We start from the raw sequence: 15,673 nt of genomic DNA, 5'->3' as shown, positions 1-15,673 counted from the left end.
TGCATAAGTCATTTCCCATTGCCAACAACACCAATTAAATCGGACGAGCTCAAACGTGGCCTGATCTACGTTCGGGAGCAGGGGGGAGCCACCAGCTCATCTCAGCGTACCCCTGCTCTCTGAAATGAACCACGCCTGACTTCCCACTACCACCACTACCACCAGCAGCAGCTCAACGACAGCCATATTGTATGTCTTCGCAAATCGCCTTACGGTAGATCTGACTTCCATGGTTTCCCCCCCTTAACCCCGTGTCCGTGAAACCTTTTCCTGGGGAAACCCCGACGAGATAAGGACCCACCGAACCGGATCGTGTTCTCCTCGTCTACTGGAAAACGAACCGGAGGATCTTGCAGGTTTTTTTCTGGGTTAAGCCATATAAAGGACACGCTTCCCCGCGGTGAGTTGCTGCCTCTCCCCTGAAGATGATCTTGTCTTGCTTTAAGTTTGGTGGTGTAGCAGACATCCTCGTGTTCGGCTAAATGGTGGTCTATCCCCCGTGTACGAGTGAATGAGGCCGGTTTTAATTGTACTAAATATTATTCTCGTCAATTTCTCCGTACCCTCGTTCACTCTGTCATACCTTGATACATGTTCGCCCAACTTCACAAGTCTGAAGGCTTCTAGGACCAGTCTGTTCCGTTATCCCTTGGGAATTAAAAATATAAGGTGGTTTAAGAGTCAATACTGCTACTCGATACACTAGTGTGAATGTAGTTGGTGTATGTAGTCTTTATACGGTAACCTTTTATTACTTTTAGTGTAATTTACAGAGACTTATCGGGGGGGTTGTGGTCTTTCCTTTTTCATATGTAAGCTATTTTTGTACGTACTTTTTGGATAATTCAGCCCAACTGAGCCACCTTCATCACTTTGTCGACGGACGTGACTAGGGAACGTCCACAAATGTCGGGTTAGATTTTAAGTGTACATTTTTTTTCGTCGGCGGGTGAAACGCGCTACAAGTGGGCACGGCGTGACGTCACGCCCAGCAGGCTCTCCCCCTCCCTCGAGGTCTGGCGGATGACTCGTTAAGAGGTTGTCATCCTTCTCTGTGTGTGTAACGGTTGACTCACAGCGGGACGCGGAGTGGTTAAATAAATCACAATGGAGACGAAGCCGTCTTGTAAATCCGTTTCCTTTCGGTAGAATTGACAAAGATGTCGTCTCCCGTCACGCTCCTATCCTCAAGTGTCTTACTAGAAATCCGTGTTTATTGACATTTATGTGTCTGGTGAAGGTACGAATTGGACGAAAGACAACAAGGGAGTGCTAATGTTCTCCCGAATATAAAAATGTGTGCCAATGTAATGCTAATTGAAACAAAATAGTCATCAATTACTATGTAAAGATCAGCAGGACTAAATGCGACTTGTAAAGCTTTAAGTGTTAGCTAGTCCAGGAATTGTCTCTGTTTCCTCTCGCTCTATCTGCCCTCTAATTCAGTTTCAAAGTAGTGTACATGTGCGCATCAGGAACACCATTGACTCAGGAGTAGAGGTTCCTGTTCGAACCATCTCCGGTTCAAGACTCTAAACCGGTACCCTAACATCCGGACTACTTGTGTTGTTTTAGGATCCGATTTTACAATGGGATTAAAATGTTGAGAGCTATTCTAATATTCTTTCAGCAGTCACTGAACGACTGGATAAATGAATGAACGGATGAACGAATAGGCCTGTATATGATAGAGAGAATAACAGGGCTGATAAGGTTTAAATATTTGAGTTGTAATAGTCCATATAAATGAACATTTTACCATGGCAACAAAGGGGAGAATATTGGAATCCTCCAGGGATTATGAATTTCTACAAATGGGGAAATTCTACTGCTGCCTTTGGGTTTCAGGTTGTGCAATAGTGATCTCACTCTCACTCTCTCACTCTCACTCAGGTCTTGTGAAAACAGTGTCCAAGCTCAGTCGTCACCAGAGGGGGCACCATGCCGAAACCGGTAAGCATCAGAGCGTTGCCGTGGAAACGTCTAACCTGCCGATGATAACATGTGTGTGTCGTGATGGCACACGTCTCTCTGCCTGTAGATACCTGTCCAAGTGGTGTGCTTTGAAGAACGGTGTTTTTACTGGCTAAATCTTGACACTAAGCTAATGGCAGTAATGTTTGTTAAATGTTACTAGGATTTTTTTGCAACGGTAGTCCTTCGTTTGCGCTGGGTTTGGTTCCGTTAGCCCTCTGGACGTTTGCCGATGTCTTTTGCTGCGGGGCACAAGGACGACACTAGCATCTGTTGAATTTATAGTCAAGCTGTCACCATATGAGGGATTCCAACTGCTATTTTTTTTTTTGTTGCCTGCTAGCCTAACGACAAAAAGGCTAGACAATGTAAACATCTGAGCGACGACGGGCGTAGGGAAAGAATGTACTACGCACAGTTAACTCGTGGACCGTAGCCAGACACTAAGTCATAACAACTTTTTGTGTGTTTTCGGCGACACAGAAACACTCCTTGTTTTCTGGTTCCAACTCATTTGGTCGTATGATTACGAATTTGATAAATGTTGGTGAAATGGGTCACTTCCTACCACACCCCCGAGCATCCAGTGGGAGCTGTGGCCAAGGCTTTGGCTCGAACAGGCACCATGAGTCATGGGGTGGTTTCACAATGACCTCTTGTGTTTGGGGTTCCTTGGGAACTTCCAGAGTTCGTTTGGCTAGCTTTCCCTCGAGGCCAAAAGTGTGAGTGTCTGTGTCTGTTTCTGTGTGTCTGTCTCGTGTACAGCTGTGATAGAGCCGGGCACTGATGTCATCCTCTGCCAATCCCGTCGCTAGAACGGGCGTGCATCCTCCTAGCGAGTCACGTCCTGGGTCTGATGTTCCCTACCGGCGATTGAGTTGGTCCCGGGCCAGATCTTGTGGCGGGGGCCTTGATGGCTGAGTCCCTGGAGGACTTGACTGACGCGGGGGGGCTAGAGTGTTGCACCCTGGGGCTAGGACGACATGAAGGGTGTGGAGGAAGGACGAGATAGGGGGTACCTTCAGGTGGTTTTGCGGATCACTTGACCAGGGGCGAGGCAAGGCAACTTTGTTTATGTAGCACTTTTCATACAAGAGGCAGACTCAAAGTGCTTCACATAGAAACACCGTTATACAATACAATTATATCATAAAATAGATAAGTAAAACAAAGGCAAAGTAAAAAAAATGCATTCTTGAAAGTGCAATGTGTTTAAGATTTAGCAGAAAGCTACAGCAAAGTCTTCAGGCACTGTCCGGGCGATTTTCATTGGCCGATGTTGGATGCCACCGTGTTGGCAATGTCTTGTAAGAGAATCATATTGCGGCTTATTATGATCTATGTTAGTGACTATGGTCGTTTTTTTGCATTGCAGTTTTAATGTTCCCTGAAAAAGGATAAAAATCATGTGACGTTTTGTTGGGGTCTGTACCACCAATTTCATTTTTTTCTTACATCTGGGGAGATTAACAATTGAAGGCCTGGGCATCTCTGCAGCACTTAATTTATAATGATGTTCTAAATCGACTTTTACACACTTTTACCCGTATCAGAAAAGCCATTCACTTGGCACGGTGACTGTTTTGAGTATATTTGGACGAACTGTTCAGCCCTAGCTTCAAGGTCTCTCTGCAAAGGACCAGAAAAGGCCTCCACAGTCCTTGCTGATGAGAGTAGGGCCGGGGAGCTATTGTGCATCTCTGCCATGTAAACAAGACCCGTTCAGGCCCGAGTCCTCCATTAGGCCTAAAAAAAAGAAAAAGTTTGGTTCCTGTTGGTTGTCAGTTGAGGTCATGGGTAGGGAATTTATTTTATTTTTTTATTTTATTTTTTCCAGCGGCAGCGAATGATAGGTAGGTTGTTTTCATTTAAAAATGAGAATTCGCTCATCCTTGTACAAAATAAAGAGGTGCTGTACGAAAACGTAATTATAGTTTGCATCAATTTTTTTTTTTTTTTTTTTTTTAAAGCTCATAAATAATTATTAATTATTGTACTGTACTATAGTGGTAATGACACCATGTTGCATGGTGTGCAGTACTTCTGTTCTGTTGTAGTGGTAATGAAACTATGTTGCGAGGTGTTCAGTAACAGTACTGCATGCGGTAATGACAATATCAACATGGTTGGTGGCATGATTAATTGGCGCAATTTGATTGGTTCGCTATCTCGGGATATCGGGCACCATCCCATGATTGAGATCTTAATAATTGTGCGACCCATAATTTGGGTCGCACATAAATTGACAGGGTCAGTCGGAAACCGGAACCTAACAATTTTTTATTTTTTAGGCCTTAAGATCACAACCCATCGACTTTCACTAAATAGACTTGCGACTCTGCTACACTGCCTCGGACGCTCTGCTGGGGGAAGTTTCTGGGGGTTGGAGGGAGGGAGGGTGTGGGGGGGGGGGGGGGGGGTGGACGGGAAGGAAGGTTACTTCATGTGTGGGGGAGACGCCACAGGAAGGGGCGAGCCCCCCCCCCCCCCCTGAATGGAGTCGTAGCATGTGCTCACGATTTCCTGTTTGCTGCGACATTGGGCCCCGCTGTGACGGTTATTGGCCCCTGTGTACGAAAAACCTCCAGAGAGAGGGAGAGACGCTTACCGACCGACCGACTGACTGACTGACTGACTGACTGACTGACTGACTGACTGACTGACTGACTGACTGAGAAAGATCATAGGCCCTATGTTGTACCCTCTGGCAAGCTACGAAAACATCAAGAGAGTGGGAGAGACACTGACTGACTGACTGACTGACTGACTGACTGACTGACTGACTGACTGACTGACTGACTGACTGACTGACTGACTGACAAAGATCATAGGCCCTATGTTGTACCCTCTGGCAAGCTACGAAAACATCAAGAGAGTGGGAGAGACACTGACTGACTGACTGACTGACTGACTGACTGACTGACTGACTGACTGACTGACTGACTGACTGACTGACTGACTGACTGACAAAGATCATAGGCCCTATGTTGTACCTAGGGATGGAGAAAATGTAAAATATTCTTGACCGACCACCGAGCCTCATCAACCGGTTAATACCGGTTAATACCGGTTAACCGATCAGATTGAAATGTGTACCGGTAATTTGAAATAACAGCCATTTCGAGCAGCGCCAGCCGCCCTGCTATTTCGTAACTCTGCTCATCTCTCTCCCGTTCTGCCTCCGACTCACACACACACACACTCTCTGAGTGAGAGGCAGTGGCTCTAACGCCTCGTGCCCACTACACCGTCAGTCAACGGACGTGGGAAGGCGTGGCTGACGGATGGGGGAGTAGTCTTTGCAGAGGCAACCGTCAGCCAATCAAATCGCTTCGCCGGGTTCTTCCCGCTTCTTCCTGCTTGTTGCGAGGCAAGATGACCCGCTTTCCCGCTTTCCAGTATCGTCAGAGCCCGAGTCGCGTCACAGTGCTTACATTTGCATACGCGATCTGATTGGATGACGGATCCGTCGCGGCCGAAAAAGTTGAACATTTTTCAACTTTTTTGACGGTGGCGAACGCTCCAAGTCAACGGACGGATCCACAATGCATTGCGCGACCGTCCCCATTCAAAGTCAATGGGCAACAACGGACAACTGACGGAGGTAGTGGGCACGGGGCGTGACCCCTGCACGACCTGTGTTTGAATTGAAGCATGCGTACTGCAAGTTGGCGGTGTGTAGAGAGAGAGAGCGCGGGGCCAATCGGAAGAGGGCAGCGTTAGGAGCTCGTATGAAACATTGCCGCGGCTCGTGTAAGAAAAATGGACAGCTCCGAAGAGACGCCGCTTGTTTAGTTTGGAGGAGACACAAAAAAGATCTTGGAATGAGATGGCTAACTGTAGTCTTACAGCGTTTAGTCTACTGTCCATAATCATTTAGAGATCATATTCTCCGCCGCTCGCATGCGGGAATAATTAAGACTTGAGGAGGAATTAAACAGTGGGCTAGAGACGCGGACCGCGGTGTCCGTCCGACTCCCAATAAGTCACCTCATCTGATCATCTTTTTGTGTGAAGTGAAACCAACACACAGTCCACACTGACCCCACTATTTTTTTTTGGCCGACTAGCGACAAGATTGATCGGTTAACGTTGATACGGTCATCGGTTAACATCCCTAGTTGTACCCTCTGGCAAGTTACGAAAACCTCCAGAGAGAGGGAGAGACTGACTGACTCACGCAGGGAGGTAGAGAGGGAATCTAGGAAGGTACCAGTGGAATGTCCACAGACATTTGGCGGGACGTGCCTACAACAACACCGCTTGGCTGACGTTCCCGACCCCCTCCGCCTTGTTCTCGGTCCAGAACATGTTCCTTCATCCGTCAACGACGACACAAACAAACCAGCGCCATCTGGAAAACATGGCATATCTGGACCTGGGGTACGGAAGGGTCATTAAGACCACCCCCGCATGGACCTGGGGTACGGAGGGGTCATTTAAGACCACCCCCGCGTGGATCTGCCTGTCTGAACAACTCACAAACTAAGCACCGGAAGCACTACCCTGACGTGTGTGTGTGTGTGTGTGTGTGTGTGTGTGTGTGTGTGTGTGTGTGTGTGTGTGTGTGTGTGTGTGTGTGTGTGTGTGTGTGTGTGTGTGTGTGTGTGTGTGTGTGTGTGTGTGTGTGTCCGGCTGCTCCAGTAAACGGTTGACAGCTGCTCCGAGCCCCGTAGGGTCAGATTAGCAGCTCTACTGACGAGGTGTGTGTGTGTGTGTGTCTCTCGCCCCTAATGGCCGCCGAGGCCCCTTCTAAACGGCTTACAGTAAACAAACAGCCGCACATTTTAACGCGCGCACCGTCTGCGAAGAAGCTCCTCTCCCGGAACGCGTCGGTGATGGCCGCGAAGGAGAAGAGCGCGGTGAGCCCGACGTTCCCGCGCGCGCACACACGCGCGCCATCCCAAAATACGGTTTCCAGGCAACCCTCGCCCGCGGCGCGCTCTTTAAACCCTCCACAAGGGCTAAGCGTGAGGAGCTAGCTAAAGGCTGACGGCGGTAATGAGTGTCGTCAGCGGAGGGGAATGTGAATCGCTCCGTGACGGATGAGATCATTAGTTCTTCATTACATGATACCGCCTTTGAATCCGGTTAACGGTTAACCCCACCTGACTGTGGACTTCATGGCGGTAATGATGCTGTCGTTCTTGGGTGTGTGCGGGGCTGATGCTGTAGAGTAGTGGTAATGACCGTAGGTTGCATCATTATTTGTACTGTTACTGCGCTAAAGTGGTAATGACAGTATGGGGCTTGGTAGTGATGCTATTATAGTTGTACTGACATTTTGATGCGTGGTGCTTAGTTCTTATACTGTGTTATAGTGGTAATGACACTATGTACTGTGTTATAGTGGTAATGACACTATGATACATGGTGAACAGTACTTGTACTGTATTATAGGGGTAATGACACTATGTGCTGTACTATAGTGGTAATGACACTATGTTGCTTGGTGTTCAGTACTTCTGTTCTGTTATAGTGGTAATGACACTATGTATCATGGTGCTCAGTACTTATGCAGTGTTATAGTGGTAATGACACTAATATGGTGCGTGGTGTTCAGTACTTATACAGTGTTATGGTGGTAATGATGGTATGTTGCGTGGTGTTCATTAACAGTACTGCAGCGGTAATGACAATATCAACATGGTTGGTGGCATGATTAATGGCTGGGTGTTGGCGATTAATCGAATTTCAATCACGTTTTTTTTTTATTAAATGTTTTATAGAAAGTGCAGCTGGATACATTTCTGTACATTATTATATATAATGTAGCGTGCTCCCCACATGTGCACGCTAGGGCCAAAGAGTGTCCACGTGTAGTGTGTATACTAAAACAATTATTCACCTCCGTGAATAATTGTCCGTGAATAGTAGGGAATAGCCCCCCTCGACCTTTGGTTTAGGGGGCTATGCCCCACTATGCAGTATGCAGTCCTTGCATGTGTTATAGCGGTAACGACCGTGTTATACTCGGTGTGCCATGACATTACCGTGGAATAGTAATGACAAGATCATACTGTGGACAGCCTTGCACCTACGTACAAGCCCTGTTCTGGGAAGTGTGTCTGTGTCTCTCGGGCGTGTTGGCTGAGCAGTGATTATTCTGTCGGCGTCTCGCGGGGTAGTGTTGCAGAAGAAGAGACCCTCCTTCTCCACCCCACGGCCTGCTGGAGTGTGTGATTAGCTGTGTCAGTGGTTTGGCACCCCCCCCCCCCCCCCCCCCACCCCCCCTCTATGGGTTTCTCTATTTCTGTCGGTCCCTCACTCCTTCTTTTGGTCGCTTTACCCATGTGTGCGTGCCGTGTCTCTTTCGCTTTTGGTCTCTATCTGTTGCTGTATCTCTCTCGTGGTCTCTGCCTGTCTCTGTATCTCTCTCTCTTGGTCTCTGCCTGTCTCTGTATCTCTCTCTCTTAGACTTTATCTGTCTCTCGGTCTCTCTTTCTCTTGGTCTCTCTCTGTCTGTCTGTCTCTACCACTCTGACCTCTTTCTCATCTCCCTCTCCGCCCACCTTCTCTACCCTCTCTACTGCCCTTCTATGTCTTTCTTGCTGTGTCATTTTTTGCTTTCCCTTGCCTACTTTCCCTCTATTTGTCTCTTGGCCTATCTTGGCCTTTTTACTTTGAGCTTTGTACAGTGGTTGTCTTGTCAGTGGCTTGGCTCTCTGTGTCTGTCTCTGTGGTACAGAGGGATTATCCATCCGTCTGGCCCCTCCGCACACAGACAGAGAGACAGACGGACACCATGCCAACCTTTTCTGTGGCTCCATGTTGGCCACTTTTATCTGAATTGTAACCAAACGGTTGACTAGTGTTAAGTTAGGAAGCGAGGGGAATATGTTGGGTGAAGTGAATGCCAGTCCAACCCATTTGAAATCCCTTTTGAGGCATGCTGCCTCGCAAATTGGTTCAAGAAGAAGATAAAGAGGATTTATCTATTCTCCCAAATCAGAGCCTGGGTCAGCCTTCGGTTTCGTTCTCCCACTGGATCAGAGAACCTCAGTGTTTGGGAGCCGTCCCAGAAAGCAGCCGTTCTCACAGTTGGTGAAATCGTCCTCCCGGCCAACTCTTGGAAATGTCCTTATTTTCACACACGGGACATATTTTCAAGTACTTTACTCTGTCTCACTCGCTCACTCTCATTAGTCCAACTCTCTCCTGCTTCTAAATAAACGCATTCTATTTGATCCGTTGTCCCAAAGCGTGGCCTCCTCTCACCATCAGACCGTCAAAAGAAAGTATCACTAACTCTAAACCCCTTCGTCAGCCCCGGAGGAACCTGGCGACTCAGCGCGGACTAGCCTAGCGCTGCAACTAGCTTGCTACCAGCTGGCCCCCTCCTCGTTAGCGGTAGCGTAAGCGCTAGCTCAGGTTCTGGTTGCATCACCCGACACCGCCGCGCTTCCCGTTCGCCCCGCCGTTGACCCGAGCCGGGACGTCCTGACCGAGCCAACGTCTGCCGGTGTTTGTGTCATCCACACGTCTGTGTTGTTTTTTTTTCCCTTTTTTTTTATTTTTACAATGTTTTCTCTTCCTGACGGAGGGGGTGACCTGACCCGAAGGGTGTGAATTTTCACTTCAATCTAACTCCCCCACCTCCCTCCCATCCCCCCTCTCTCTCTCTCCGTATATAAACACCACAACATGGACGCCGTTAAAGGGCAGGGCTGTTTTAGGGCTGTGTAATTAATTTAGTTTTGATCGTGATTTTGATTTTGTGTCAAACGATCTCAAAATGAATATAATCGAGGTGACATTTTTTTTTATTATTTAACCTTTTTATTTGTTAAAGGTTTTATTGAAATTGCGATACAGCTGGATACAAATTTGTACATTCTTTTAAAAGTTCTGTTACAAAGGGTTTTTTGGAGAGAAATGCTGAAAAATGCATCATGTTCAAAATAATCGTTTGATTAATCGTTATTTCAATACTGACCAAAATAATAGTGCTTATGAATCTTTTCCCCCTAATCGAGCAGCCGCAGGCTAGGTTATCTTTGTATTTTAACGTGTAAACTTTAAGAAACAGACAGGGAAGACAGACTGAGCGCGAGAGAGAGAGAGCGAGAGAGAGAGAGCGAGCGAGAGAGAGAGAGCGAGCGAGAGAGAGAGAGAGAGAGCGAGAGAGAGAGAGAGAGAGAGCGAGCGAGAGAGAGCGAGCGAGAGCGCGTGAGCGAGAGAGAGAGAGAGAGAGAGAGAGAGAGAGAGCGAGAGAGAGAGAGAGATCTCTCTCTCTCTCTCTCTCCGTTTGTTGTTGACGGTACCTACTTGCGAGGGTTTACCAAACGTTTCCCCAGACATGGATTAAGTCGACGGTCATGTCCCCTGACCCCCCCCCAGGGCCCAGAATAAACCACTTTGCCTCGGCGTGTTGGCAAGGCAGTTCCTGGAGATTTAGCCCTTGCGGAGGCTTGATGTGTTGGTGCTGCCGGCCAGATTAACTAGTAGTACATTTAGTTGCTGCTTCGCGATAAACGGTAGAATAGACAAATATAAGAATGAACCTACATTACATTTAGGGCATTTATCAGACGCTTTTATTCAAAGAATATTTTTCGGAATGATACAAGTATGTTGTTGACATTTAGCTGCCATTTTATATCTTTTGTAACTATAAGACATCACTTTTTAACATCTTACGCCTCCTTTACCTCAACAGCCCCCACTGCAATCATTATTTACTTTAGCTATAAGCCTTGGCTCATTTTGAAGTGATAAAAATCCCCTGTGGTTGGTTTGAGCTGTTGTTGATACTGTACATTAACTCTTCATCCAAGTTTCGGATGGGTTTGACCGCGAAACGACGCCTGAAGTCGCCCAGTTCCGTGGATCAGGTTTATCAATCACGCACAGCATCGGGACTCATTGTACGTCAAGTACGTTTTAATGAACTCTCAGCCCCTCGTGGGTGATACCGTTATACGGTGAGGCCGGTGGAACGCGGCAGGGGAGAGTCCAGAGCTATTGAGGATACAGACGGGAGTCTCGTGGTTTATTCACCAGAGGGAGAGTTGGGCGTGGGCTCCATTTTGATTATTTTGGTCTTTAGGATCCACTTCCCCTTCCCTTTCTCCCTCGCTGTCTCTCCCTATACGTCTCTCTATCTCTATCCCTCTCCTCTCCTCTTAATGCCCGGTAATCCGGTAACTTTATCCCGTTGGTAGTAAACAGTTGGGTCCTCTTTCATCAACTCTCTCTTCTGTTGTCTGTCTCTTCTGCTCTTTGTGTTGTCTTTCGGACTCTGTCTCTCTCTCTCTTCTGTCTCTCGCTCTCTTTTTGTCTCTCTCTTTCTGTCTGTCTCTCGCTCTCTCTCTGTCTGTCTGTCTCTCGCTCTCTCTGTCTGTCTCTCGCTCTTTCTCTCTCTGTCTGTTTCTCTTTCTGTTTCTTGCTTCTTTCTGTCTTTCGTTTTCTCGTTTTCTCTCTTTCCCTCTCTCTGCCAGTAACCGCAACGTTCAACGGTTTCCTTGAGGCCATAACTGTCTTTTGGTTTTGCAGAAAGGTGTCAATGATCTCATTTGAATTCCAATAATTCAGCGGTGCAGTAAAGTGTGACGCATCAAATGCGTCGCTGTAATACAATACCTCAACGACGGCTCTGTTGTCAATTTGAAACAACACTAGATACTTTTCTTGCCTTGCTACGAGTTTGTAGCCCGAAAAAAGCCTGATAACGATTCAGAAAAAAGTGCCTTTGAGCAACGCAACTGCGCCATGTGGTGGTCGGTTGCTGGTGTGCTTCAACCGTCTCCGAGGTCCTCCCTCCCAGAGTACCCCGCGTACACTCGTGTTAATCATGTCAGTCTAGGTATCTGTCTGTATTCACCACTTGGATCCAATGCGTTTTATAAAGGTGTCCAAGTGAGAAAAGCTTCATGTGTGCGTATGCAGTCCTATTCACCGTGTGTGTGTGTGTGTGTGTGTGTGTGTGTGTGCCCCCCCCCCACCCCCAGATCAATGTGCGCGTCACCACCATGGACGCGGAGCTGGAGTTCGCCATTCAGCCCAGCACCACGGGGAAGCAGCTCTTTGACCAGGTAACCACGGAGACGCCCTCAGACCCCTCCCATCAGCATCATTCATCTCGCTTTGATCGCTGCGTGTCGCTTTGAGGAGAAGCAGTTGTCATGTGTTGAATGAGGGCTCACTTTTATGCAACTTGCCCGATATTATAGGTTAGGGTTAGATGTAGGGATGGGCATAATTAATCGATGCTCGATAATTGATCGTTAAGAAATGCGTCGATCAATTTATATTGTTATCGATTAAAAGGACGTTGTGTTGCATACTGTGAGTCTTGAAGCATTTAATTGAATATAACCCTGCCGACTGGTGGAAAGTGAATGGAAGAAGGTTCCCCAGGCTGTCAAAGTTAGCGCGACAATACCTCTGCATCCCCGCAACTTCGGTCCCGTCAGAGCGGGTGTTTTCTGCTACTGACAGTTACAAGGCTGCCTTCGCGTCTGACCCCCGAGCATGTTAACATGCTTATATTCCTAAACAAAAATATGTAGGCTGGAGTTACTGTATGCTATGGACGACAGTCACCACCGTATGTGAGTCGCTCTTTTCTTTCTTAATGTGTTGACTCTCGCTCCGCTTGGTGCCTCTTGGAGTCGTTACATTTTGCCAAAACTGTGATATTTTAGCAACAAGTCCAGCCTTACATATGTTCAATAAGGTATTGCTTTTAGATAGACTAGTTCATGCAATTGTTTGTAAATGGGTGGCTCATCTTTTTGTTGCGAGCCTTTTCCGCGCGCCGGCTGCAGGCATTATATGTCGGCCTTTCCCCCCCCTTTTTTTTCATAACAGTTATACAGTTTAATGCCCACTTTTAGCCTACTGCCTTTGTTTGATTATTGTTGTCCGATAAATTCGCTACTTATTGTAATTGGAATAGGCTACAGATTTAGTCTTGTTGAATCGTTTCCAAACCTTTAAGAGCGCCTGTAGGCGCATTGTTCGGACTTTACGAGCGCCGCATAGGCCTATAACCTATAATGCCTGTATTTATTATTTTAAAACTGTTAAACAGTTGTAGGTCTTCAAGTTAACTGTATTGTATTAATTTTGGCCCATACATTATTGTTGGAATAAAGATTTCATTGATAAAAACATTAGAAAAAAAACATAGAAAAAAGTTAATGATTAATCGATAATTGATCGATAACTCTAGCGATGCTCGATCAAGAAAATTTCTTCAAATGCCCATCCCTAGTTAGATGTTTTAGAAAAATGAAACAAAACCAATATTAAAAACAATGCATTATTTTGTATTTTATGTGCACTCACTGTGGTGCTCTGTGTGTTTGAGGGCCCCTCTGTACTCACTGTGGTGCTCTGTGTTTGAGGGGGGCCCCTCTGTACTCACTGTGATGCTCTGTGTGTTTGAGGGCCCCTCTGTACTCACTGTGGTGCTCTGTGTTTGAGGGGGGCCCTCTGTACTCGCTGTGGCCCTCTGTGTGGTCGTGGGGCCCTGAGGGGCCACTCTTTGCTCACTGTGTCCGTGGTTGTGGGGTCCCCCCAGGTGGTGAAGACCGTGGGCCTGAGGGAGGTGTGGTTCTTCGGCCTCCAGTACACCGACAGCAAGGGCTACAGCACCTGGCTGAAGCTCAACAAGAAGGTAAGGTCACCCCCCCCCCCCCCCCCTCTCTCTGTCTGTGTGTGTGTCTCTCTCTCTCTCTGGTCTGTCTCTGGTCTCTGAGCTCTCTCTCTCTCTGTCTCTCTGATCTCTCTGGTCTGTCTCTCTGGTCTGTCTCTCTGGTCTGTCTCTCTGGTCTCTCTCTCTCTCTCTCTCTCTCTCTCTCTCTGTCTCTGTCTCTGTCTCTGTCTCTGTCTCGGTCTCTCTCTCTCTCTCGGTCTCTCTCTCTGGTCTGTCTCTCTCTCTCTCGTTTTTTCTGTTTTCTGTCTCGTTCTTTCTGTTCTCTGTCTGTCTGTGTCGGTCCCTCTCTCTGGTCTTTCTGTTTCTCTCTGGTCTCACTCTTGGTCTCTCTGTTCTCTGTTGTAGTCACTCCATCGTTACTGTGGCTTCCCCATGCTCCCACTCTTTTGTTTCCTGTTTCCTGTTTGCTGTCCGTTTCTCTCTCTCTCTCTCTCTCTCCCTCACATTCTCTCACGCTTTCTGGATGTCTGCTGTTGCCAGGAGCCAGTCTGGCTCCCAAGGTGTGAGTGTGTGTGTGTGTGTTGTGTGCCCCAGAGAGTGTGTGTGTGTAAATGAAATCCCCTTTTGCTGAATTGTGTGTTTCAAACACATGTTTGAGTTCAGGAAAGTGTGTGTGTGTGTGTGTGTGTGTGCGTGCCCTGTCAGTGTGATTCTCTGGCAGGAACAAGGGCTTTAGTGTATACTTTCCCTTGTGTGTCCGTGTGAGTGTGGGCATTTTCACTTTGTGCGGTGTTTGCGCGCATGTATGTGTGAGCGAGCGTGCACAAACTCAGACCAGCTGATCCTCGCAAACAAAAGGATCCATTGAGACTGATAATGAGCCCAGGAGATGATCTCTCTCTCTCTCTCTGTCTATCTTCCTCTGTCTCTCCCTGTGTGTGTCTCTGTCCCTCTCTCTCTCTCTCTCTGTCTCTGTCTCTGTCTCTGTCTCTGTCTCTGTCTCTCTCTCTGTCTCTCTCTCTGTCTTTCTCTCTCTGTCTATCTTCTTCTGTCTCTGCATTCCTCTCTCTCTCTCTCTCTCTCTTTCTCTTTCTCTTTCTCTCTCTCTCTCTGCATCTCTCTCTGCGTCCCTCTCTCTCTCTGCGTCCCTCTCTCTCGCTGCGTCCCTCTCTCTCTGAATGAAGTCCGGTGTGGGTTGGTGAAACATCTGATGTGCGGGCATTCAACGAATGACATCTTTGTTGTCCGGTGGTTGCCCAGGTTACCGCGCAGGACGTGAAGAAGGAGAACCCGCTGCAGTTCAAGTTCCGGGCCAAGTTCTTCCCCGAGGACGTCTCTGAGGAACTCATCCAGGAGATCACACAGAGGCTGTTCTTCCTGCAGGTCACTGTCCCTCACGCCACCTCCACACACGTCTGAACACCTCCTCACACTCCTCCAATACCTCCTCCACACACACCTCCTCACTCACCTCCAATAACACCTCCTCACTCACCTCCTCACACACCTCCAATACCTCCTCCACACACACCTCCTCACTCACCTCCAATAACACCTCCTCACACACCTCCAATACCTCCTCAACACACACCTCCTCACTCACCTCCTCACACACCTCCAATAACACCTCCAATAACACCTCCTCACTCACCTCCTCACACACCTCCAATACCTCCTCAACACACACCTCCTCACTCACCTCCTCACACACCTCCAATAACACCTCCAATAACACCTCCTCACTCACCTCCTCACTCACCTCCAATAACATCTCCTCACTCACCTCCTCACACACCTCCAATACCTCCTCACTCACCTCCTCACTCACCTCCTCACTCACCTCCAATAACACCTCCTCACTCACCTCCTCACTCACCTCCAATAACACCTCCTCACTCACCTCCTCACTCACCTCCTCACTCACCTCCAATAACACCTCCTCCTCACTCACCTCCAATAACACCTCCTCACTCACCTCCTCACTCACCTCCAATAACACCTCCTCACTCACCTCCTCACTCACCTCCTCACTCACCTCCAATAACACCTCCTCACTCACCTCCTCACTCACCTCCAATAACACCTCCTCACTCACCT

At 47.8% G+C, this 15,673-nt stretch overlaps 1 protein-coding gene across 4 annotated transcripts in view; it reads left to right on the top strand.

Annotated features, from left to right (window-relative positions):
- The first annotated feature begins 68 nt into the window (after positions 1-68).
- The window catches only part of LOC132455367 (radixin), a 28,699-nt gene continuing 13,094 nt past the window's right edge, over positions 69-15,673 (top strand). The window contains exons 1-5 of one of the 4 annotated variants that reach the window (XM_060049202.1): positions 69-400; positions 1,894-1,953; positions 11,925-12,008; positions 13,502-13,597; positions 14,837-14,959. In XM_060049202.1, coding sequence (XP_059905185.1) covers positions 1,942-1,953; positions 11,925-12,008; positions 13,502-13,597; positions 14,837-14,959 — 315 coding nt within the window. In that variant the 5' untranslated portion in view covers positions 69-400; positions 1,894-1,941. Of the gene's footprint in view, positions 401-1,078; positions 1,241-1,893; positions 1,954-6,797; positions 6,837-7,079; positions 7,104-11,924; positions 12,009-13,501; positions 13,598-14,836; positions 14,960-15,673 lie in introns of those variants that run through there. The other 3 variants (XM_060049203.1, XM_060049201.1, XM_060049204.1) reach the window with 3 other exon arrangements.

The sequence above is a fragment of the Gadus macrocephalus genome, chromosome 4, assembly GCF_031168955.1.
Source record: "Gadus macrocephalus chromosome 4, ASM3116895v1".
Lineage (NCBI taxonomy): Eukaryota > Metazoa > Chordata > Actinopteri > Gadiformes > Gadidae > Gadus > Gadus macrocephalus.
Note: the sequence above shows the minus strand (reverse complement) of the source record. Positions and strands in the feature narration are given on the sequence as shown.